The sequence below is a fragment of the Poecilia reticulata genome, chromosome 18 (assembly GCF_904066995.2).
Source record: "Poecilia reticulata chromosome 18, P_reticulata-male-v2, whole genome shotgun sequence".
NCBI classification, from domain to species: domain Eukaryota; kingdom Metazoa; phylum Chordata; class Actinopteri; order Cyprinodontiformes; family Poeciliidae; genus Poecilia; species Poecilia reticulata.
In genome coordinates this window covers 17,880,955-17,904,243 of record NC_088847.1, presented here as the reverse complement: position 1 = coordinate 17,904,243, position 23,289 = coordinate 17,880,955, and the positions used below count along the sequence as shown (strand labels likewise).

Genomic DNA, 23,289 nt, shown 5'->3' with positions numbered 1-23,289 from the left:
AGCTGGCAAGATCAAAGGCAGTTGAAGTAGATCAAGTGGCTTTGATCTACTTCAAAGCCAGTTTTGATGTGTTTTGGTTATAATTGTCCTCTGGGTTTCAGACATTTATTTTCTGATTTGAGTTCAAGTTGTAATTTTTCCCTCCACTTAGTGCAATTTATGCTGGTGGCAAAGCTTTCCCTCATCATCACACTGCCACTGTACTTCAAACATGCAGTACTGCTGGTCTCTGTGGCCTAATAGCTCGATGTTTGTCTTGGTTTCCTCAGAGGGGCATTTGTCCATTTAGGTAGCTGGAAATTTCAGTCAAGCTTGAAAATTTTGATAGTTTTACGTTGAGGTCAAACTTTCTTCCCCCCAGTAGAGGACACTGGTGTTCCAACAGTTTCCCTCTTCAAAGCAGACTTGAGTTTTTCCGATTCTTGGATTTTTCTGAACACCCACATCAGCTTCCTTTCTTGTTTGGGGAAAGTTTGGGTCAGATTGAAACTTGGATTCTGTTGGATGATTAGACATTTTGGTGTTAAGCTTTGTGTTATTCTCCCACCTGTTGCTGCTCAGTATTTGATCCTTTCTTTTTCAATCATTCTTGGCTGTTTTCCATTGTTCCATGGTTTCTCTTCCTGCTTGTGGCCACCTGCAAGGCTTTGTTACAAAATGTATCTGCTTCTGCTTCCCAGAAGCAACAATTCTGACAAAATCTATTGTTGGATTAGATAAAAGAGATTTATGATAGGCTGTTATGTAGAAATATAAAATGCAGTTTCAAGATGATTACTTCACCCTTTTACTGGAAAAAAATCACTCAAAACGACCTGGCTCTAGCGGCTGAAGCTGTACGTAAACTTCTGATTGACACCGAACACACCAACTTAAGTCTTTCCTGCTGCTCCTGATTTCGTAATGACGAGCAATAATTGTTTTCCGCTGCGTATTCCAGCAGAGGAGTGCCGTGACAGCACGAGGTACTGCGAGAGGGTCCGCCAGCTGGAGCTCTGCCCGCTGCAGCAATTCAAGAGCCGCTGCTGCCACTCCTGCAGGAAAACCTGAGGGACGCGGGGGACGAGGCGGGACGAGGCGTGTGGAGAGCTCGGACAGATCGGGAGGGATTGGATTGGTCCTAAAAATGGCAGGAACTTGACACCCACAGCCGTTTCTTCTGTGGTCCGTCTCAGATGAGAGTTGCTGAGTGGGTGAGGAATGTTTGTCTCAAGCCCAGAGTGGGGATGACTATACCTCCTTGAGGATGTCATGTGCTTGGTTTGAACTTGAGAGCTTACGAAAGACTGAAGCCTTAAATGAAAGCTTCAGTTTCAATTCTTCCTATTTTTTATTTATTTTTATTTTTTTTATGGTAAAGTTCACACTAACAGATTTCCTTCAAAGTTGTGCAAACCTGAGATGAGTTACCACTGTGAAAAATAGCAATAGGAGATGATAAGAAAGAGGAACTACAGACAGTGATGCACTGACTAATAACACGCCCACCCAGTGATTAGACTGCTGTCAGTTTAGGGATTTTATTACTGCACCAAAGACAAGCAATGGAAATACAGCTGATTTTATACAAACAGACAACCAATTTTCACACAAGGGGTCTTTATATTTAACTTTTTATATTACCTCACTGCCAAGAATTACCAGCAAACCCATTAGCTTACTTATTAGCTTAAGTAGTATGCCATCTTGTCAACTTAATAAAATGGAAGTAAAGCAAATATACGACAATGTAATTAGTTTCAGCCATCTGTGAATGAAATTTTAACCCTTTCTGTCTTTTTGGTTGACCATCTGTTAGCAGGATTTCAAGTGAATCCTGTAAAAATAGAAAGTAGAGAGCAATAAAAAGAAAGTGATCCCCTGCAGAGTTTTGCACTAAGGGCTGTACATGATGGGGCTTAAGCGAACAAATGTTTTTCTGAGACAAAATACTCATATTTTTGCACTATTAACTCGTCAAAGTCCTTGTTAAAAACATGGCTTGCAAAGTTTTTTTTTGTCTTCTTTATTTTGTTCTTAGAGTAAAACTGTTTATATGTTTTTGTAATATTTCATGAAAAGTTGTTCAAAATGTCCCTCTAACCACTAAAGTGTTGCGTCTAAACATAGAAATTCCCTTCATACATCGCCCTCCCTGTTTATTGGGTACGTCGGAAAAGACGTGAAATTTAGCTGAAAAAAAAAACAACAACAAAAATCCGGCTTTTAATTTGAGCACTTTTTTTTTTTCTGTTTTGAAATCAAGGTGTTTGAGAAAATCACTAGGCGGCACCCATATCAATTTAAAAAAAAGTTTTTGAAGCATTTTTTAAGTGTCAACTTTGGGTTTATTTATGTGTCTAGGTAGTTTTTAAATAACAGCCAAATATTTCCTGTCTCTCTGAAGTACAAAAATGACAATACTTCTATCTGTTCAAAATGGGTAAAGGCAAGGAAAAAAAAAAGTTTCCTTTGATCACAGTAAGAAAACATCTCAGAAAAACAAATGACTGCCACTCGGATCATGTCTACATCAAATAATCAGAGCAATAAACGAACAAACGGTTTGAATTTACACGTTGCACTTCTTCAACTGGAGTGCTAATAAATGCGAAGGGTGCCGTGTCTCGTACAAACAAGTTAACGGATTTCACTATTTCTGAAAAGTACCTAGCATTTGTGAACTCTTTAATCAGGTGTCACTTTTAATTTGTGGACATTTGGAAACGACGTCACACTGACATGTCGATAATGTGAAGTGTTGCTGGTTATTACTAGTGGGAACTTGTAGGAACTGTTCATAGTTAACCACAGTTTCATAGAAGTTGTTGATAAGCAGGGTTTGCACTTTTAGCTTTGTGGATACAAAATGAGTCATCATTTACGGCGGGGGGGTGGAGGGCCTCAGCAGGAACTGCTGGGTCATCGAATGAGGTGTGGATATTTTTTTTATGTAACAAGAGAAAAACGTCACTATATGTTGCTCATGGTCTTAAGTTATGTACATATTTTTGTTGTTCATTTTTCTTTATTATTATTATTTATTTTCATGAGTTTTCATCTACATTTTTTTTTCTGGGTTGGTGTTTTATGACGTTGATTTATTCCCACTGATTGTATTCTTGTGCATGCAGGGGGAACCTCTGCTGGTGACTCTTTGTGTTACTTATGATTTTGTTGCGAAATAAAGCGAAATACGTTCCTTTTTAAAACTTTGAGTGCGTGTGTCTCTCTCTAACAATAAAAATCTTGTCTGATGAGTTTGAGTGAATTTTAAAGCAGAACAAGTTTTAAGTGGCTTACCTGGAGCCCTGATCCAAAACAGATCAACTTTTAACAACAAAAATCACGGAAACCGGAATAAGCAGGTCTTTCGACATATTTCTGTCATTGTTTTCACATTCATTATGTCAGAGGTACTTCTGCTTCCTATTTCTGCTGTTTAAAATATGCAGCCATCTCTCTCTCTCAGACATTAGAGGAAATATCAACACACCAGCTTCAGCTTCATCAGAAATAGCAACCGTCAGATGATTAGAACTGGGCTGTCCCGCGGATGCTTTTCACATCAGCGATGGTGGAAAAGCGGTGTCTGACTGCGGTGAGAGTGCTGCGTGTTTCCCTGGTGGATGAACTGGAAGGACAGATCGACTCCCTGTTGGAGGAGCTGGTGGATCAGAAAGCGTTCACTCGGGATGACCGGGAGGAAGTGCTGTGTCAGCCGGGGCCCCGGGCCAGGGTCCGGAAGGTGTTGGATATCCTGGAGTGCAAAGGGGAGGAAGCAGCGAAAGTTTTCTTGTCTGTTAGAAGTAATCAGCGGCTCTCCAAGGATGCGCCTCAAGTTCCATCCTCAGGTTTGGGGAATAAGTTTTTAACTGGGAAAATGTGAAGCGATATGATATACAAAGATTTTTCTGAGTTTTTAAAAAGCTGAAATGTAGCTTTACTTTACCTTTATTTAAATATAATTAACATGGGATGCATGCACTAAAGCTGCTATTTATTACCTCATGTGGTTAGCCTTCATTTTTGTTTTCTGTAAAAGAAAACATGCTGACTGTATATTTAGAAAAGGAAACTAACAGATTTCACTGTACTATTGTTCACTTGTTTGGTTGATACCCTTTCAGGTCCAAATCGGTTGTTAGTAAATAACAAATAAAATAAAATAGCTGGTAAAACATCAGCAATCACATACCATTTACACAATTTCTTGTGGCTTTACACGGTTCTTTTAATTAACTTTTCAACTCATCTTAATTTTTAAAAACTTGCTTTAACTCAGCCTCGTTTTCTTTCTTATCACCAGTTATTCTCCACATTAACGTTTTCATCCAAGTCAAAGCAAAGCTTGTACTTTGTCACGTTAACAGTATAGCATAATAAATTAAAATATTATTGAAAAGCTCATTTATTTCAGTAGCTCAATTAAAGGGAAATAGATGAAGTACACACAGACTGAAGTTTTTAAGCCTTCATTTTTTGTTAATTATGGCAGGGTTTCGGTACAGTGATACCGAAACTGTATCACTGATAAGAAAATAAAAATCTGATAAAACCTGCGTCTGTGTGAAGATGTTAATACAAGTGTGTTAATTAGTTTTGCTCTAAATGTGCTGGACCGAGAGGAGCAAAAATATCAGAGCTGGAATTTTATATTTTGTGACTGCAGAATTACTGAAGGTGTGAACATGGTTTTGTGTCTGTGAGTGATGAGTCATTTGGATGTGGATTTATTTGTTTTGTTTCAAGTGGGGCAAAACTGTAGATGTAAGGTTTTTTTAAAACTGTGACTTGAACATAATTTGTCTACTTACAAATTTCAAGAGGCGAAAATGTTTTGTTTTTCTTAAAGACTGAAAGCTGAATATATTATTGCAAAACTCATAAGAGTTTTCTCTGTGACTTTACAATCTCTAATACTTTTTGCACCAAATATACCTCCGTATCGATTAATCAAATTTACGATTCACCTTTTTTTTCCTTTTTTTGCCACTGCAGAGTACAAGAAGATGCAACAAAAGCACAAAGACGTCCTGAGGCGCAGGAGTGAGAGCATGCTTTTCTACAACAGCAGGCACGGAGACAAAATCCTCTTTTCCGAACATTACGTCAACCTCCTATTAGTGGACGGACACCAGGCCTTAGAGATTAAGAGACACGAGGTGCTGGCTTTTGGACAAAAGAGATTGTCTCTGCAGCATAAATCAGGGCTGCAAAGGAAAATTGCACCAGCTGAACTGTTTTTGAGAGCAAACGAAAAACGTCCAATAAAGAAAGTGCTGGTGACGGGGGTGGCGGGAATCGGCAAAACGGTTCTGGTGCAGAAAATTCTCTTTGACTTTGGGCAGAACAAGGACCACCTGGGATTTGACTTTGTTATCCACATGAGCTTCAGAGATTTAAATCTTATTGACAAACCCACAAACTTCAGAGAGTTGGTACTTCGTAAGAACAGGCACCTCTCTAAAGTACTGGACTGCATCTTAGCTAACGATGACAAACTTCTAATTATTCTGGATGGGTTTGACGAGTTCCGACACTACAGGAGCTGCGACGTTGACGTATTCGTGTCCGAGCCAGAGGAGGATGCAGAGGTGAATGAAATTTTGGGGAGTTTGTTGCAGGGTGAGCTGCTACCCAAAGCCTCTGTCATGCTCACAAGCCGGCCTACGGCTATCAACCACATCCCTGTCAGATGCATCGATCGCTATGTGCTCATTGCCGGATTCTCCATAAATGAAGTTCAGGACTTCTTCCTGAGGTATTTCCAGGATGCTGCTGTGGCTGACAGAATGTTTTCAACGGTGTCAGCAAATGAACTAATGCTGACACTGTGCTATATTCCTGCCTTCTGCTCCATTGTGTGCTGCATCCTCAATGAGACCAAAGAGCTCTGTGGGGAAAGCCCAAAGACCATGACGGACATTTATGTGCAATATCTGGTGGCCTTGCTCCGTTCTCACACCCAGTCAAGAACGAAGACGGGTCCTGAAGACCAAGGAGCAAAAACCAACCAGCAGCTGTCTGATATTGTGTTAAAGCTGGGTCGACTTGCCTTTAAGAAGCTAATGGAGCATCAAACGCTCTTCTACAGCAGCGACCAAGATGTGGCCGGGCTAGAGGGATGCAGCCTGGTTAGTACCTTCCTTGACACGACAGTTGCTCAAGAGCCCGGCTGCACTGAAGAGGTTTTCTCCTTTGCCCACCTCACTGTTCAGGAGTTCTTTGCTGCTCTTTACTGCGCTGTGACGGATCAACCGTTGCCTGATGCAATGCAGAGCAGTGACAACCAAAACAATGGACACTTGGACCTCTTCAGCCGCTTCCTGTCTGGAATCCTCTCAGATCGGAATTCCAATTTCCTGTCGAGACAAGTGGGACTTGACTGCCGGGAGGAAAAAGTAGAGCTGTACCGTCAGAAGATCACAACAGATCTCGCAGTTCTTTGTGAGAACGGAGCCCATATTCTGAACTGCTTACATTGTTTGTTTGAGCAACAGGACTCCTCAATGACCCTGCCAGCTCTCCCAGAATTACTTAGAGTAAATGTCAGCGACGAAACTCTCGCTCAAATGGACCATAATGCCATAAAGTATTTCCTAGCCCTCACAGAAGGTAAAATACTATCAGAACTGGATCTTACAGGAACTGGAGTGAACTGTGACTCTCTGAGCGAGATTCAACCATTTCTGCATAGATGTCAGAGACTGTGGTGAGTGCCAGGTGACATTCAGCTCACCTGCAACTACTGCAGGTGTTGAAAATGCATCTTCTGCCCAGCGTGACGTTTTCCCCGTTTTGTCCCAGAAACCTGTTGAATTTATTTTCATCCCCCTTTTTTTCTGACTCAGTTATTGGTACTACAGTGTGTAATTCATAGTCAGTATAAATTGAGCTCCACTAGGAAGGACTCGGAGTCTTGTTAGCGAGTAAGAATTAGCATAAAGATAAAGGAACACAGCTGAAAGGTCACGAAAACCAAAGTGTTTTTGGGAAAGTTCAATGCAAAGTTGGCTTATTGAACAATATCCTGAGCTGTGGGCAGAGCAACTAATACTTGTGCGTACAAACATTGCCTCTGCGGAAGAGAAGCAAGAAGAAAGTTATACAGGAGACATGGCAGAACTCAGAAGAAACATAAATCAGACTTATTAAATTACCACTGATGACTGCACTAGATGTTGTTAAGGGTAACCAGAGAAAAGGGGGCACAATAAAAAAACATATCCCACTTTTTCTATTTTTGGTCATAAAACCTTTTGACTACCATTTTCCTTCCGTTCTCCTTCCATTTCACATGCTATATTTTCTTTCGATTTGACACATAAAGTTCCAATACAATACGTTAAAGTTTGTGGTTGCAACGTGAAAAAGTGAAAAGGTTTAATGGGTGAGAATGTTTTTTTTTTCTTTACAAGGCATTAGATTTACTTCCACGTGCCAAAACATGTGCACTTGCTGCTCCACTAATGAGCTCTCTTTATTCCAAAGGCTTGGAGAAAATAATTTAGACATGGACGCGGTTCAGGTCGTTGCAGACGTGGTGAAGGTCTCGGAAAACCTCACCCACCTCGGGTAAGATTTCATTCATCCGGACACGGCTAGCTGCTACACCTGAATTCATTTTCTTAGAATTTCAAACAGCAACCACTAGCAAAAGCTTTTCTGACTGAATTAATTCATCAACAGGGTCTCACTCATACAATGTCCCTCGTTCTGTTCTTTTTTCAGGCTTGGATGGACAAACATCGGTGACGAAGAACTGCAAGCTCTTTGCACTGCGATTCGGGTGAAAAAAAGGGTTCAAGAATTGTGGTAAGGCAAAACTTGTAGTGTTGACACATAATACTATGTAAAGCATTTTAGAGAAGTGAAAGCAGATCAACAGAATGAGAAATATCCTGTTGCATGTGGTATAACAGCTTGTTTTCCCTTAACTTCTCTTTTTTTCCAGTCAAATTAAAATATTGAATATTCTCACAAATTTTGTATATTTTTTTTTAGTAGCCAAAAGAGACGCAGAGAAAAGGGAACAGAATCTGCACGTTGATTCATGTACCTACTGACCTATTTAAAACTTCATGTAGCTAACAGTGCCTTGCAAAAGTTTTCAGACATCTTTAATTTTAAATTTTTTTTAATTTTTTATTTTTATATTTTACTGTATTTCATTGCGATTTGAAGTGATAGACCAGCACAAAGTGGAGCATAAATGTGACATGGAAGGAAAATTTACATGGTTTTCAAAATTTTCTGAAAACTGTCCTTGCCTGACCTGTAAATTTAGGCAGAATCCTGATATGTTTCAGTTTTCAGATAATGAAACAAATAGTACGTGGTTTTTTTGTGTGTTTTTTTTAGAATATTATTTATAACTTAACCCTGCTTTAAATTTCTCCACCAGAACAGCTGGATTATCCTGAGATTAAATTACACCCGGGTGGATTCTCTTTACTAATCGGGTGATATTATTGCACTGGATTTTATTTAGGGGTATCGGGGCCTATTTGGGCACAATATCGTTTTCAGTTTTTATTTGAAGGAAAAAATGGAAAACTATGAATCATGCAATAAATACTTTGTGTTGGTTTATCATTTTAAAAAAATCACAGTGACACACACTGCTATAATATGAAAAAACTTCACGTAAAGGTGTATGAATACCTATGAATTAATCATTTGTTCCCACAGGATGGAAGGCAACCGAATTAGTCACAGAGGTCTGCTGTCACTCGCTGATTTGACGCCTGATCCACTGCAAATAATTGTGTAAGTAAGCTTAAAATCTGTTTTTTTTTTTCAATGTACAGAACTCTAAAGCTTTTTTCTTTTATTTCCTCTTCTTCTTTCAGGGTCATATGGAACAACCTGTACGAGTCCGACTCGGAGAGTCTGTGCAGCCAGGAGAGCATCACAGTAAATTTTACAGATGAACAACTGTGGCAAGAGTGGGGGGAATGGGTTTTTAGGCGCTGCCAGGTCAGCAGCAATGAGAAGCTAGCGACGGTACTCCACAAAGTTTGCAACATGTCAAATGACTGGCTGGAGCTCCACTGGGCAAAGACCTTCTACAGTCAACTGTCGCAGCTTATCAAGAGCCGGATAGAGAGCTGCACGGAGGAGGATATGCGCAAGAAACTCCAACACTTTGACAATCTTTTAAATCTCTGAGATCGTTTTAGTTCCGGCTAATTGTTTCATGAAAGACTAAAGAATGAAAATGAATGGTACACGGGACGACGTCATTACTTTCTCTTTTAATGATTAACACTAGACCACAAATTTTTGTGTGCCAAAATGACCCAGATAGGAGTGGAGCAATACCCAATCACAATGGAAAGTTTCCCAGATTATAAAATTGTTTAAACAAATACACACCAAAAATCCCCTAAGTGTTTAGAAAGAAACACCACCGAAGCAAAGCCATGTGGAAAAGTAAGCGCATCCTTGCTACTTTCATGGGATTAAGAATGAAAAGTAGCAATTAGGTAATAACACACATTTCATTTTCCTGTGATCAGCCAGTATAAATGCCTCTATACATGTAGTCCCAGATTAGATTCAGCAAGCTTCAGTAAGTATAAAAAATGTTAAAAGTTCAACGCAACGTAATAAGAAAAAGTCAGAACAAGTTAGGACTTATTTGGAGGGATTGTTAGGAGGAAAAATGTTTTAAAAGATTTCAGTACTGTCATGTTGGTTTTCAAAGTTGCATCTGAATGACTCACAAAACCTGAGTCACAGAACCAAATTTAGAGAAAACCATACACATTATATGATGAAACGCCTTATACCAACTGCCAAGTGTTATGGCTTAAAATTATCATATGATCAAAAATAAGCCCATCTGTCAATACGTGACCTAAGCTGGGGTATGCAAGGAAAGAAGTGGTGTTGAAAGAAAAAAATCACAATGACGTTACAGACTTTATAAAATGACAACTTCAGGTCACTGCTGCTAAAGCTGTACTCATTTTTTTACAAGCAACTTTGACATTTTGACTTTAGGGAGGTGAGCGAGATATTATGCCTGAGCAACGTAATTTTTGATTGAGGGGAAGGATTATATGCATCATTTATAGGCCAACCAAACCAGAGGGAGGACACGCACTACATTCAGAGATACCTCAATGGAAAAGTATTTCCATAAAAAGGTTGTGGCCCGTACGGGGATCGAACCCGCGACCTTGGCGTTATTAGCACCACGCTCTAACCAACTGAGCTAACCGGCCTTATGTATCTAGGTCGCCCCTGACATAAATATATATATACCTGCTGATATAGGCGTTCCTGGGTTGGTGTTCTATTTTGTTGTTTATTGTTTCGGCGCCAGACACCCAGCAGGATCGTTTTTTTCAATGCTGTTTTCCAAATATCGACATTTCTCTGACAGTAACAGCACCTCTGCTCCCGCTCCATTGACCGGATGTGCTTTTGCTTATTTTCCAAATTAAATCAAAGACTGTAGGGAAAGTTATGTGAATACATTATTTTCGTTGTTTTTGACCATAACCTGTCATATTTCATACATGGGTGCCTCTAAGAAGTTTTCAAATGGGTGACCAAAAGATGGCCACTAATATTGGCTTGGGATATTTAAACCAAAAGCCATGAGTAAAATTTATTTTTGCCGTCATCAAATACACTATTTTAATGGTTTGTTTAAGGTGTGAAACTTTGACTTTATTTCACGAAACATGAAATACGTTGAACGGTATTTCATGTTTCGTCTTATTTTTTTATTTTTTCTTTCTACTATTTGTTATTTTATTATATGTATTTATTTATTTATTCATTTATTTATTTATTTATTCTTGTCATGTACATCATTATTTAATAAAATTGTTGCAACCACCCGGGATAGTAAGCTTGGACATTTATTTTGAAATCCCTAACCGGAAACTTAACTAGTTCTTGTGACGAAATAACTGTGCGCCATGTCCGAACGAGCTGTTTGTGTTGTGTTACTGGAGCTGTCTCTGATTTAAGCCTATTTTTGTATTTATTGTCGGGTCAAACTCCTCAAATAGGGTGAGTTCAACGGACAGGTGTGTAATTTAAATGAATGTGGAATGACTTGTTTAGAAAAGCATTTTAAGACTTGAGTGTTCTGAATCTGCCGCCACTCGCGAGTTTTCATTCATTAACGTCACAAAGTTGCTAAAACTAACAAAGAATTACCCTAACAGCCAATGGGTTACTTATAAGTTAAACAAGATTAACTTAATTCAGAATCTTTCGTCATCTGGCCCATTTATTTTGTACAGGTGCTGGAACAGGTTTGTGGTATGCTATTGGTTTTTTTGTTGTTGTGATTTACAGATATAGTAAAGTTCAGAAACACTCTTACATCTGCCCTCTAACATTGTTTTCGTGTTAAAGCACCACTCTGCTGCCCCACATTAATTATGATGAAGACAGAGAAGGACGCAGAGGATGATGGCGCAACAAAACCCAGTGACAGTAGCAAGGAGACGGAAAAAAAGAAGAGATCCCGTGTCAAGCAGCTCCTCAGCGACATTAAGAGGCAGGTGGAGTTCTGGTTCGGAGAGGTCAACCTGAACAAGGACCGCTTTCTGAAAAAGCTCATCGATGAGTCCGACAGTGGATGTAAGGGTCTAGTAACGAGTCTGAAAATGTAAACATAAAATTGAGAATGCATTAAGCTTTGCACCACACCTGTTTGGTTGCAGATGTTGACTTATCAGTGCTGACGAGCTTCAGTCGCATGAAGAAGCTGACGACTGACACCAAGCTGATCGCTAGGGCCTTGAAGAACTCCTCCGTAGTGCAGGTACGGCTTTAGCTCCAAATAATCATCACATGTTGTGCACTATTTTGCTAATTCGAGCTTCTAGGGGCTCAAACATGTCAGTAAGATTATTGTTTTTGTTTCAGATTAACCTCGAAGGAACTAAAGTAAGACGTAAACATCCGCTTGGAGACCCACCAAATAACGTTGACAGCCGGACGGTCTATGTGGTAAAACACATTTTCTTCTCCTGCAACCTCTGACGGGTTTTACCAGAACTCCTTCTTCCACAAGCCTCGTCCTTTTTTTTTTTCTTTAATCTCTCTGAATGGTAGTTCATCATTTATGAGCATTGCGGTAATTTCAGAAAGTTTGACTTCATGTGGCACACATTCTGAAGGATTTTTTGTTTATCTCTCTGTCAGGAAAAAAAATAGAAAAATGAAAGTTTTTGGTTTTTCTTTTGATGAGTTCAGTTATTAAACTGTCCATTTTTTTTATTGTCTTTTCCCCTTCAAGGAACTTTTACCGAAGGACGTGACTCACAGCTGGATCGAAAGAGTTTTCACAAAGTGCGGGAATGTGGTGTACGTCAGCATACCCAGATACAGGAGTACCGGTGACTCCAAAGGATTTGCCTTTGTCGAGTTTGAGAAAGAGGAACAAGCTCAGAAAGCTATTGAGGTGATTTTAAGGGGGGGAAATTAAATGTTGCATCCATGAATCGTCTTTTTCATCTCTGTGATTTGGGGTCGTAGTTCAGGTGTTAACGAGGATGTATTTTGTCCAAAAATATCATAAGCGGGATCATGCAGTTCTCTCTAGACCCATTTGTTTCGCTGAACAACTTATTTTAGTGTTGTTGAGCTACACTGTTGAAAATGACTTATATTAAAATACAGCCAGCACGTTTAACAGTATTTTCCCACATTAGCAACATTAGAATAGTGATAGTAAAAACATTTAAAGCTTGTTTGTATATTATTGTTGTTTTCTCTGTCAGTTCTTTGTGACATGATCTGTGCATTAACATACAAAGTTGCTGACCATCTCTCTAAAACTACCTAAATAAAATTTGTCACACTTTTTTCCTTTTGCGTGACTCTAGAAATTGTGAAATCAGTTATACCAATTGTTTAAATTGCACAGTTTACAGCCGATATGTGTCTTCTTGGTAAAGAGTGTGGAGTCTTTGGGACATTAAGATGAAGATAAGAAATTTTAAGCCATTTAAAAACCTCACACACGCTGTTTGCTTCAAAAGAAGCCACATGGTAAGTTTTTATTTCTGAAACAGATGTTGAACAATCCCCCTGAAGACGCTCCAAGGAAGCCGGGGATTTTCCCCAAAACGTTAAGTAGGAAACCGATTCCTTTTCCTGCGGACAATCCGCAGTCACGTAAGTTGAAATGTTTGAATATTTTGCACACGTTATTGATCGTAAAGCTACTTTTTGTGACACTTACTGGGCGGTAATACTCCGTAGGGGACGAGGAGAAGAAAAAGCGCAAGAAGAAAAAAAAGAAGGACGGAACAGCAGCAGCAAAAGCATCGGCGGAGAAAGTCCAAGAGGTCGCGATGGAAGCAGAGCCGTCGGAGCCCAAGAGGAAGCACGTATCGGCAGATTGCGATCCGGAGACCAGCAGCACACAGAAGACGCCGGGAAAATTATCAGAGAAAAAGCGACGACGGTCACAGACTGCGGAGGGATCAGAGGGTGACGTTCCCTCTAAGATCAGGAAAACCAGTGAAAGTGATACTGGGCATAAGGAGGAAGATGAAGCCAGCATGAGTAAGTTCTCACTCATTTCCTTCTCTCTTGCACTCTAGGTGAGTCTTATCTAGGTTTTTCATACCACCCTTTTTCCTTCCACTCAACTTTCCATCAGTTTGCCAATGATCTTTTGTGATTGACCCTCCTTGCGGAAGTGTTCGATAATTGTCTTCAGGACAACTGCCAAGTTGAATAACACTTCTGTCTGTAAAATGTGTTTTATTTCACATTTTAATTTTGCGAGAAAGTACGTTTTAAAATATTCCTTGAACTCTGAGAAAAAAATCACAAAGTTATAGAAATATAATAATTTCTGCCGTTTACAGTCATCTCTTTTTTTTTGTAATAAAAAAAAAGCTGCTACCTGATCATTCCCCACATTTCAATTCAGTTGCGTGACAGAGATCCACCAGACAAGTGAATGACCCGCATTGAGTTCATTTGTCCTTCTTCTTTTTTTTTTTTTTTTTTTTTTTTGAAGGAAGTGACGAGTGTAAACGGTGACATCTTTATAATCACATGCCTAATGAATCCTTGGCTGTTTCACTGCGTTATTCCCCGTCTCAGATCTGCCCAGTAAAAGCGACGCAGAGGGAAACACGGATAAGGGGAAAGAAAACGCAGATGACTTGACTGTGAAGGCGAAGAGGAAGAGAAAAAAGAAGCACAAAGAGAAGCTGAAAATTGGCGAGGAAGTCATCCCGTTACGTGTTCTGTCAAAGTAGGCCCTATATCCCCTTTTTCATTCTATTACATCAACACTGGTTCAATACCGTAAAGCCCCTGCCGGATTTTATCACGCCGTTGTTTCTTCTAACGTCTGTTTGAAGGAAGGAATGGCTTGAGCTGAAAGAAGAGTACCTGGTCCTACAGAAGCGCAGCATGGCGTCCCTGAAGAAATGCATCAGCGAGATCAATCACAAGGATGGCGACGCTGCTCAGGATGGAAACGGTGATTTTTGGATTTTGTTAGGCTGTTTTGAAACTGATTAGTTATTTTTGGCGATAATGTCGGCAGATTGCATAAAACCCCCTAAAACGTCCACTGTACTGGTCGTGGAGGTCATTTCCACATTTGTAGGAATGGCCAGGTAGGTCGGCGTGCGTTTGAAAATTACAAACCCACGGTGGTAGATGGTGCCGTTGTCACATTTCTGACCCACAAATCAAGTGTTTTTCTGGAATGTTTAGGCCTCTTTCTGAACCAAAAAGTGACTTTAAGAACGAGCTCTACTGATATCTGAAAATATGCTTTATTGTTGAGTTTTGTGTCCTTCTCCCCTCTTTCAGTCGATATGAGCAACAAAGCGGAAAAAGAAACTAAGCAGGGTCCGCAGTTTGTCAGTGGCGTCATCGTGAAGATTACAGACAGCAAACCGTTACCGGCGAGGAAGATCATCAAAGTACAGTAGCCTACATGATCTCAACTTACTCCTAAAATTCAAAAAGTGGATGATTTACTTACGTTTCACACGGATGCTGTTCAATAAGTTAGAACTTTATGTTAGAGATCTAGGGTTTTTCTGTGATTTATTTCTAAAGGTGATTAGATTTATTCACAGTAATATGTTGCAAGCATTTTATTCTGATAATGAAAATGCAAAAAGCTAAAGTATTACATAAGATCACCACTTACTTTACATGGTGAATATTTTCTTTTTTTTTCTTCCACTCAACTTTCCATCGATACACCCAGATGAGAAGCAGTCTGTAATTGGCCTTTTTTCTTTAGCAATTTTGTTTTGTGGCTTACCTTCATTGTTGAAATTACTCTTTTTGCTTCACAATTTAAATTTAAATTTTGTGGCAAAGTACATTTGAATATTTTCCATGAGCTCTAATCCAAAACCATTAAGTTACAGAAATGTACAGTTGAAATATGACTGTCTGGAAATTAATTGAAATATTCACTTTTAGTAATCTTACTTACAAGATGCACCAGTGCAGCTTTAAGTTGCTTTATCTGTCGTCTTTTATCGACGCTTGCACAGGATGCTCTGTCCAAAGTATCTCCAGTTGCTTATGTTGACATTCTGGACGGAGATGTTGAATGCCACGTCCGTTTCCACACGCCGGAGGACGCCGCCGCCGCCATCGGCAACGCTAAAGAGCAGCTGCTGAAGGAACGCAGCTGGGAGCTCGAGATTCTTAAAGGTCAGAAAGTTTTCTCTCTCTCGATATGCAGAGAGAGAAATTGTTCAAGCGTTTTAGCTGAGATTGCTTAAAGATGTATTTGTTGTTGTTTGTTTTATTTTATTTTGGAAACTCTGTTTAATCTTATGTTAAAGGTGGCCACGAACAGCGGTACTGGCAGAAGATTTTAGTGGACCGCCAAGTCAAACTGAATCGTCCCAGGGAGAAGAAGCGAGGCACAGAAAAGGTGAAGCCAAACAATTATGAAAAAAAAAAGAAAAGTCAATCAGGAATAATTGACTATAAATTGCTGAGATGTGTTTATGAACAAGCCGAAACACAAACGCAAGGAAAAGATTGAATTCCTAGCATCAGATTGTACCCACAACAACACAACAATTACAAGATGATTTTTTTTTTTTTATAAATCCTTTAAAATGTCAAAATCTTTTAATTTATTAATACTGAAACCATCAAGTCAAACTTAATATTGTCACTCTCTCTTTAACAAATACACATTCTGTGTTTAAATTCAGTCACTGATGGTATGGAGGCCCAACGCAGTGGGCTTAGTTTGCTTATGCCTCAGGCCGGCTTTGCCAAGATTTAAATTGTTCAATTTCTGGTGTCACGGCTCTACACAATGTATCTCATTTCAGGGATTCTTCTGATCTTTCATTTCATTTTCATTACTTTGTCACTTCGCAGCTCATATCCAAAGCTGAGAAAATCATCATTGCCCGAGCCAAGGAGGCCAACAAGCACATCCGCTTTGAAGAAGACTGAGTTCCCCAAGGTTCATCACTGATGAGTGCTTGGCTCAAGTGGAATTGTCCAATTGTGCCCTACGTGTCATTTTTGTGGTCGCACTGGAGCCCTTGTCATAAACCAGGATGCTGCTAGGGTTAAAGATGGTTCTAATTTTTATTTTTATTTTTTTTGTTACTACTTCAGTGTTTTTCAAAAGCAGCCGTGTATTAAGTGTAAATATTCTTTTAAAGAAATTTTCTCCAGTAAAGACGTGGTAGAGTCAACACCTGCTTTTTAATAAAATGAAATAACATGCTTTCAGTTTGAGTTTGTAAATTTTGACTTGTGTTCATTTTTCTGTTTTTTTAGTTTATTGGTTAAAAAAAAAAAAAAAAAGGAGGTTTAAGATCTGTAAAGAAGTTGTATCCAATCTTGTAATTGTTTTGGAACGGTAACCAAAACCTGTCATAAGTTTTGTTAATCTAATCAGGGTCAAAGTTTCTTTCTGAGTATCTGAAGATCACATACGGATGAAAACACCTGGTTTTATTCAAGTGTTTTGATATTTTTAATCAAACATTTTTGTCTTTACCAAAAATGTTTGGTAAAGGACATGAGTAAATAAGTTAAAAATCTTCATTTTCTAATCAACATACTGAAAATGAATCGTCAGTAAGACAATCGGTGTAAAAAATATGTCGACTCCAAAATCTGTTGTCCTGTTTGGACATTTATTGTTTCAAATGTGAAAAAGACCCAGCGGTTACTGCAGCTCGGCGAACACCAGCGCTTTGCTCCTACCGGTAAACACTGGAAAAGCATTTGAAGGCAGGATTTTGGTGCTTCTCCATGACGTCACAATCACACTTGTTGGTAACTATTGATCTTTTTTTTTTTTTTTTAAATCTGGGCTCTTTGTTTAAAAAAAAAAAAAAAAAAAAAAAGTCCTTGAGTCGTCCTGTAATTACCCACCTTTTAAAACCGTGTCAGTTGGTTGAGTTCCAGCTGCAGTCCTGCTGCAGTTTTTATACATTTTCCTTGAGAACCAACTTTTTTTTTTCTTTAGAAGCCTTAACTTTTTGTTGCTTTATATGTTTCAATGTGGAATTTTCTAACGCCTGGCGGGGTTGAGATCTTCAGTTCTGACCGATCCGGTCTTGAGTTTAAGATGTTCATGGGTTGTAGTCCGAGTCTCCAGCAGCTTGAGTCTGACCAACAGGTGGTAAAAACCCCTTTGTTAAGCTACAGGTGGTGACGGACGTAATCCGCGCTATAGGTGGTGGTGCTTTCAAAAGGCATTTGCTTTTCTCTTGTTGCAAAGGTTCTATTTCTTCGTGAACTATGTAACATCTGGTCATAGGCCCAGTTTGATTTAAACCTTTCCGGCACCTCTTTCCTCCAATCTCGGTAATCCCCTGTTGGACATAAGTGTGATACTAATTAGTTGGAATAATTGGCTGTATTGCATGTATGAGTAGGAGCATTAACCAGTTGTTTACTTGAATATACGCTTGTGTAATCCCCCGCAGACCAAACCTGAGGCTCTGGGCTGCATGCAAACTTCCGTACAGTGATGAAGCTGTTTGGTACAATAGGCACCTTTGGTATTTTTGGTTGAGTGCTTATTTTTGGTTTCCTTACAAACTTCGTTCTGGAAGACAAATCACATAACTTAGTTTTTTTTTTGTTTTATTAAGTAGTTGGACAGTATGACATTATTTAATATAATTTATTAACTGTGAGGGAAATACGTTATCTCTGACAGATTATTTCAGATGTTTGCTTAGTATTTGCCGTGTTACAGATTTTTCTTCTGTTTTAGCTTTAGTTCCATGTCATAAAATGTGTTTTTTTTTTTTAAATAAAAGATAACATTCCTAAATGGGAGGGCATTCTATTCAATCTGACCCTGTTTGAAAATTAATTATCCCCCAATCGCTAGCCCCATCAGCAGCAATAACTTGTATTTTCAATGACTAACAGTGACTCTTACATGAGTGTATGGAAATATTGTTTCCTCTGTTTTCAGAATTGTTCAACTTCAACCACGTTTGAGGGTTTTTAAGCATAAGACGTTGACAAAATTGAAATATTGCAGATGTTCTGCGGCAAACAACATCTACAGTTGGGAGTTTGGATTTGTACTCCGTGTTTGCTTGATTGTACGATGTTACCAATAATCTTATTAGTTATGGGCTGATCATCTTTCCCATGAAAGATGGGAAGATCATTTTCATCTTCCTTCCCATGATCATCCCAAAACTCATGAGGGTTCAGACTAAAGGGGCTTGAACATCAACACCACCCCTCATCACATTCCCAACATGCATTTTGATGATGGTCCTTTCGTTTTGTCCTCGCTGTCTTTTGACAGTTTTTTCGGTAATGTTATTACCAAAAGAGGTCACCATATAAACAATGTTGCAGACAGGTGTTGTGTTACACTTGAGATGTTTAAGCAACTGACTGATCTTCATGCTGCATAAACACACAACCAATCTGTGGAAGCTAAAACTGACTTGTCTGGGGCCAAACGTATTTCTACCAATTGTATGTTTCTGCTCATCTCTGACTATTCTAAAACAAATTATAGACCTCATCGGTAATGGTGAGTTTAAAACATTCCAACACGTATAACATGTTTGAAACTTTGATAAGAAGTCTATACCTGACTGTAGACATGTCATGCGGCGTGCCCTTTAGTGGATGGTAGGGGCCCTTGTCTTTTGAGGTGTAGCACATGACGGTGTATTTTCTGGGATCAATGAAGGTGGTCTGGTATATCGTTTTTGGAGTGGTGGTGGGGCCAAGATAGCCTCTAAAAAAACTGCACATCAAGGCGCAACACAAAGCAACAACTTGGACTTATCTTTGGAGATATCAAGAGATTATTTTAAACAGGATAAAATCATATATTAGATTTCTTTTTAATTTTTTTGGGGGGGAACCCTGCTCTTACAAATAACTATTTTCTGGAAGAAAAAAAAGGCAAGTCGGAAGAATTATGCATATAAACAGCTAGATTTCCAATGTCCTAGATCAAATTTAGTATCTTTTTCATATAAGAAAGAAACAGATGCATGAACTCACCTCATCTTTAGAGCTGACAGATTCAGGACGGTTGCGGTCCTTTCTCCTCAGCTCTGAAAGTGATCTGCAAGCATGAATTGTTGCAGATTGGGGGGTATGTGGGCTGAACGACGGTAAAAAGGTGGGCTGAACGACGGTAGAAGATGAGCTTCTAAAAATAAACACCGTTGGATCCTGCGTGATGCGGCGGGCCGCTGCCCGTGGTGATGCGCTTTTTAGACTCTTAGAAGATTCCAAACTCCCGCTGTTGGTTCGACGGGGCGAAGGGGCCGCTTTTGAAATAAATTTACCAAATAAGCGGGTATTGACGTCACTCTTGATTTGGGTCGTGCACCAGGCAACGTGACAATCTCAGCAGGACTCCATCTGTCACTTTTTACTCAGGAGAAAATCGCTTCCCACACATCTTTTTAGAGGAAAACCATTTGCTCAACCTAAAATGATGATTTCAAAGTTGAATGAAAGCGACTTGTTAGGACAGGTAGAACGCTTAACACCTTTAGAAAGGACGATGAAAGCGATTCTCTCTTTAGTCCACAAGATGGCGACAAAACACAAGAGGGAAAAACGGTATCAAAACAGCATGGTTGCAACGTTGATCCATTTAAAATGTCATCAATCAGTAAATTACAAATCATTTCAGTGGTCTAAAATTTCAATTGCTTTTAGAAGGGGAAAATCCTATACATTGAATCATATATAATTTGTATACCTACATCAAAAACCTTGGCAAAAGGCATCATAAGGAAGATGCAACCAACCATACCACAAAAGAGAAGTGAGGAAAAACAAGTGAACACCATAGAAAAAAAAAAGAAGCAAATATAGTCCAGTATTATTGGACAATTGTTTGTGAAGGACTTTTAAAAGTGGGGAAAATGGACTGCGCTTTGAGGATGATCCCAGTGACATGCTGCTGAAAATTTACTGTTTGTACCTATTAATAATGTTGATTAGAGCAGAAAAAAATTGAACAAAGGATACTGGTTCTCACAATATTGAGATTATTACATAATAACTCAATCACTTTTCATATTAGGATTAAGCCCAGTTTTTTTAATTACATAAATCCCCGCCGACTGAAAAGCACGTCCAGGCAGAGTGCGAACATCTTGTGTTTGGGATTTTAGTTTTTCTGTCAAAATACGTATTTTCTACAGATGTAACGGTCGTAACGTGGACAGGTTGTTAAATCAAGAGCTTTGCTTATTGACTCAGCTCTTAACAGTTGAAGACAAGTGTTATTCCTGCATTACTTCAGACAAGGTCCCCCAAACAATCTCTCATAAAAAAGTAACTAAGACAAAGAAAACAGGCCACCAGACTTGGAGGAGCTGACGCTCAATCATGCATAGCTGCAAAACACTCCTCTAAATGATCAAGGTGATGCTTTCGTGACACCAAACATCATCTGAGACACTGAGGTTCCACACTTGTCCATTGGCACCACAAACTTGATTAAGAGCAACATACATGTGGATAGGATAAACTCTCACAAGCCATTCAGCAATCAGTGAGGGCAGCGAGACCTTGAAGAGAAAAACCTTAGAATACTAGAAAAAAACCTTTACAATTAAAGTGGAACTAACCCTGCCAATGGCAAAGTGTGAGAAATCCCATTGGTGGCGTATTGGTGCAGTTCACTCGTCGTCGTTGTCCACACTCCAGTTCCGGTAGGTGGCAGTAAATGGACCTTAAGTTGGTTTGCCAACAAAACCTAAAAGAAGAAGAAACACGGCCCAGCGTACAGATAAACAGAGGCGATAAGCAGGATTGCGATCAAAAAAAGGTATTATAACCAGAATGAGATTGTAGTTTTAAACAATATTTTTTTAATTCTTTTTAAGAAGAATGGGTGTTTTAGGGAGATTGTAGTAGTAAAAGCATCTGATCCATTCTCCAATCTGGAAGGTGGCGGTAAATGCTTGCCGTCGTTTGCCGACCGACCTTAAAAAAGAGAACAAGAAGGATCGTTGTCATCTCACCGTTGTCAGTCGGTATATTTATCGACCCCCCAGCCCCTCAAAAAAAAAAAAAAAAACAACTAGTGAGAAATCTAGTGACTTCAATGGCTTTATAGCCCTGCTGTGTCTTTCGCTGTCAACAAGGGCTGCCGTGAGCCTCTCCCGCTTCCTGAAAGGACTGCAGTCAGTCTGGCACAGTTGTCCGTCCCGTATACCGTCCCCAGTAGTCGGAGCAGAGGAGTCCCGTTCCACTTTATTACAAATGATAGCTATCTACCAAAGCTCGCTGCGGTCGCTATTCCAACTCCTGACTCGCCACTGGTTTTGTGTCTGAGTATGGTGGGTTTTTATACACGAACCGGGATGTGGAGGAGTTTTACCAAGCTGTAGCAAACAGGAAGACTCAGCTACAACTTTCAAGTGAAGGAGACCGTTTAGGTAAAGTATTGCCGAACTGAACAACTTTTGCTTAAAAATATTAAAATTCGTACAGAAACGTAAAAATGCTACCCTAAATAACCCGAGACAGTTTATCAGCAAACTAAAGTTGATTTGGAAGTTAGTTACACTTCAAAGGTTATTTATTTGTATATTGTGAGTTAAATTTTGTATAGTAGGATCTTTGATAAACATAAAGCAGTACTCAGGCACACAATGTATTGAAGTCTTAAATGCAAATATTTTTTTCTAATTGACTGGCTTTGTTATCATTATCTTGAAACGACACAATAATTAGACAGAGCAAGAAAATACATGTGAATTATACTGAAAAAGTGTATTGATTACAATGTGTCAGTTAAATAAGCAAAACAATATATCTTACTCACACAGACGGATGTTTTGAAGCCGGTTCCCACATCTGTGCCTTTACTGTTCTCTTATGTCAAACCTTCTTAGCAGAATAGTTTATTTCTACTTCTGACACTTTTTTCCTTCACCTACAAAAGCAAAAAAAAAAAAAAAAAAATGTGATTGATGTTATGTACTCAAACATAGAGAAATGGAGCCAAGGAAGGATGCGGATAAGCAAAAAAAGGAGACTATATAATAAATAAATAAATTATGAGCAGTCTACTTTGAATAGTATGCAACATGTATTGACTATCTGAGGACCTCCACCAAGATAAATCTGAACCGAGTGGATAATTATACGACCGCCAACCATCTGCAAGAAATGAAGTGGTCTCCATGGACACAGAGCAACGAAGACTTTTCAGAGTAAAACACAAGCATTTAATAAAATAAAGAAAATAGAAGTCTTTCAGCACCAAGGACATCGAGACAGTTGTGTAGCTGGACAGAGTGCAGTGCTACGCTAAAACAGTTTTAGATGTTACTGCTTAATATCCATTTTTGTTGTTTTGTTTGTTTTATTTATTTTATTTATTTATTTTTTTGACAAACCAACATACCTCTTTTTCTTTTCCCCTCAGATAATGCACATGGTGTCATCTCCAAATCACTTGGTTAGAACCAGAATATCCTCTTACTTTCACAGAATGAAGACCTTGGGTTGTTCCAAGCAGAAAGCCAAAAGATTTTCTGTGCTTATGAGAAATTTAGAGCGCTTAAATTTCTGGTTGTAGCTGTCATTATTCATAATGATCGAGTCACACATTTTAACGAATATGGACATGTTCATTGGATGCTTTTGAATTACTGTTCTTGACCCCATAGGTTCTTTGTACATCTCTGGCTTTGCGCGTTCTCTTCTATTTAAAGAACATTGGACTGGTTGCAATTTAGACACATTCTCTCCTACTTAACACTTCCTGCTGTTGCTGATTTGATTGGCGCTTCCCTGTTTTTAAACCCTCTTTTCTTTTCTCGGCTGTTGTTCTGA

At 39.1% G+C, this 23,289-nt stretch overlaps 3 protein-coding genes, 2 long non-coding RNA genes and 1 other non-coding gene across 11 annotated transcripts in view; 3 read left to right on the top strand and 3 right to left on the bottom strand.

The window, feature by feature from the left end:
- The window catches only part of adamtsl3 (ADAMTS-like 3), a 126,764-nt gene extending 123,573 nt beyond the window's left edge, over nt 1-3,191 (top strand). For 4 of the 5 annotated variants that reach the window (XM_081598904.1, XM_008435859.3, XM_081598905.1 and 1 more), the window contains one exon: nt 941-3,191. In XM_081598904.1, the coding sequence (XP_081455030.1) occupies nt 941-1,050 (110 nt within the window). In that variant the 3' untranslated portion in view covers nt 1,051-3,191. The remainder of the gene's footprint in view (nt 1-940) is intronic. The other variant, XM_008435860.3, reaches the window with a different exon arrangement.
- LOC145548470 (uncharacterized) lies at nt 1,338-10,363 on the bottom strand. The gene is made up of 2 exons (XR_014084481.1): nt 10,255-10,363; nt 1,338-3,739 (listed from the first exon to the last, which is right to left on the bottom strand). It is a non-coding gene; the product is annotated as an uncharacterized LOC145548470 (long non-coding RNA).
- On the top strand, nt 3,536-10,268 carry LOC103480708 (NACHT, LRR and PYD domains-containing protein 12-like). Its single transcript, XM_008435863.3, has 6 exons — nt 3,536-3,833; nt 4,981-6,694; nt 7,474-7,557; nt 7,714-7,797; nt 8,674-8,751; nt 8,835-10,268. Exons 1-6 carry the CDS (start codon nt 3,536-3,538, stop codon nt 9,151-9,153), a joined length of 2,577 nt encoding a protein of 858 aa, XP_008434085.1. The 3' UTR covers nt 9,154-10,268.
- trnai-aau (transfer RNA isoleucine (anticodon AAU)) lies at nt 10,141-10,214 on the bottom strand. The gene has a single exon. It is a non-coding gene; the product is annotated as a tRNA-Ile (tRNA).
- Nucleotides 10,364-10,872: 509 nt separating the features above from the next.
- Nucleotides 10,873-16,708, top strand: larp7 (La ribonucleoprotein 7, transcriptional regulator). 2 transcript variants are annotated; one of them, XM_008435857.3, is made up of 13 exons: nt 10,873-11,013; nt 11,365-11,592; nt 11,676-11,776; nt 11,881-11,964; nt 12,254-12,418; nt 13,032-13,134; nt 13,222-13,527; nt 14,077-14,230; nt 14,340-14,461; nt 14,800-14,912; nt 15,501-15,663; nt 15,798-15,889; nt 16,351-16,708. In XM_008435857.3, the coding sequence occupies exons 2-13, from the start codon at nt 11,391-11,393 to the stop codon at nt 16,426-16,428; spliced, it is 1,683 nt and encodes a 560-aa protein (XP_008434079.1). In that variant the 5' UTR covers nt 10,873-11,013; nt 11,365-11,390; the 3' UTR covers nt 16,429-16,708. The 2 variants fall into 2 exon arrangements, with proteins under 2 accessions (XP_008434079.1, XP_008434080.1); XM_008435858.3 differs by having other exon boundaries at nt 10,904-11,030.
- A 393-nt stretch (nt 16,709-17,101) lies between these two features.
- Nucleotides 17,102-22,392, bottom strand: LOC145548468 (uncharacterized). Its single transcript, XR_014084479.1, has 5 exons — nt 21,468-22,392; nt 19,483-21,199; nt 19,061-19,219; nt 17,892-18,043; nt 17,102-17,807 (listed from the first exon to the last, which is right to left on the bottom strand). It is a non-coding gene; the product is annotated as an uncharacterized LOC145548468 (long non-coding RNA).
- Between the last annotated feature and the right edge of the window lie 897 nt (nt 22,393-23,289).

Bases quoted from the DNA above. Each gene is read 5' to 3' on its own strand.
- LOC103480708 (XM_008435863.3), top strand. From the start codon at position 3,536: ATGCTTTTCACATCAGCGATGGTGGAAAAGCGGTGTCTGACTGCGGTG. The intron at 7,558-7,713 runs GTAAGATTTCAT...TTCTTTTTTCAG, and splicing joins GAAAACCTCACCCACCTCGG to GCTTGGATGGACAAACATCG. The intron at 8,752-8,834 runs GTAAGTAAGCTT...TTCTTCTTTCAG, and splicing joins GATCCACTGCAAATAATTGT to GGTCATATGGAACAACCTGT.
- larp7 (XM_008435857.3), top strand. From the start codon at position 11,391: ATGATGAAGACAGAGAAGGACGCAGAGGATGATGGCGCAACAAAACCC. The intron at 12,419-13,031 runs GTGATTTTAAGG...TTTCTGAAACAG, and splicing joins AAGCTCAGAAAGCTATTGAG to ATGTTGAACAATCCCCCTGA. The intron at 13,528-14,076 runs GTAAGTTCTCAC...TCCCCGTCTCAG, and splicing joins GGAAGATGAAGCCAGCATGA to ATCTGCCCAGTAAAAGCGAC.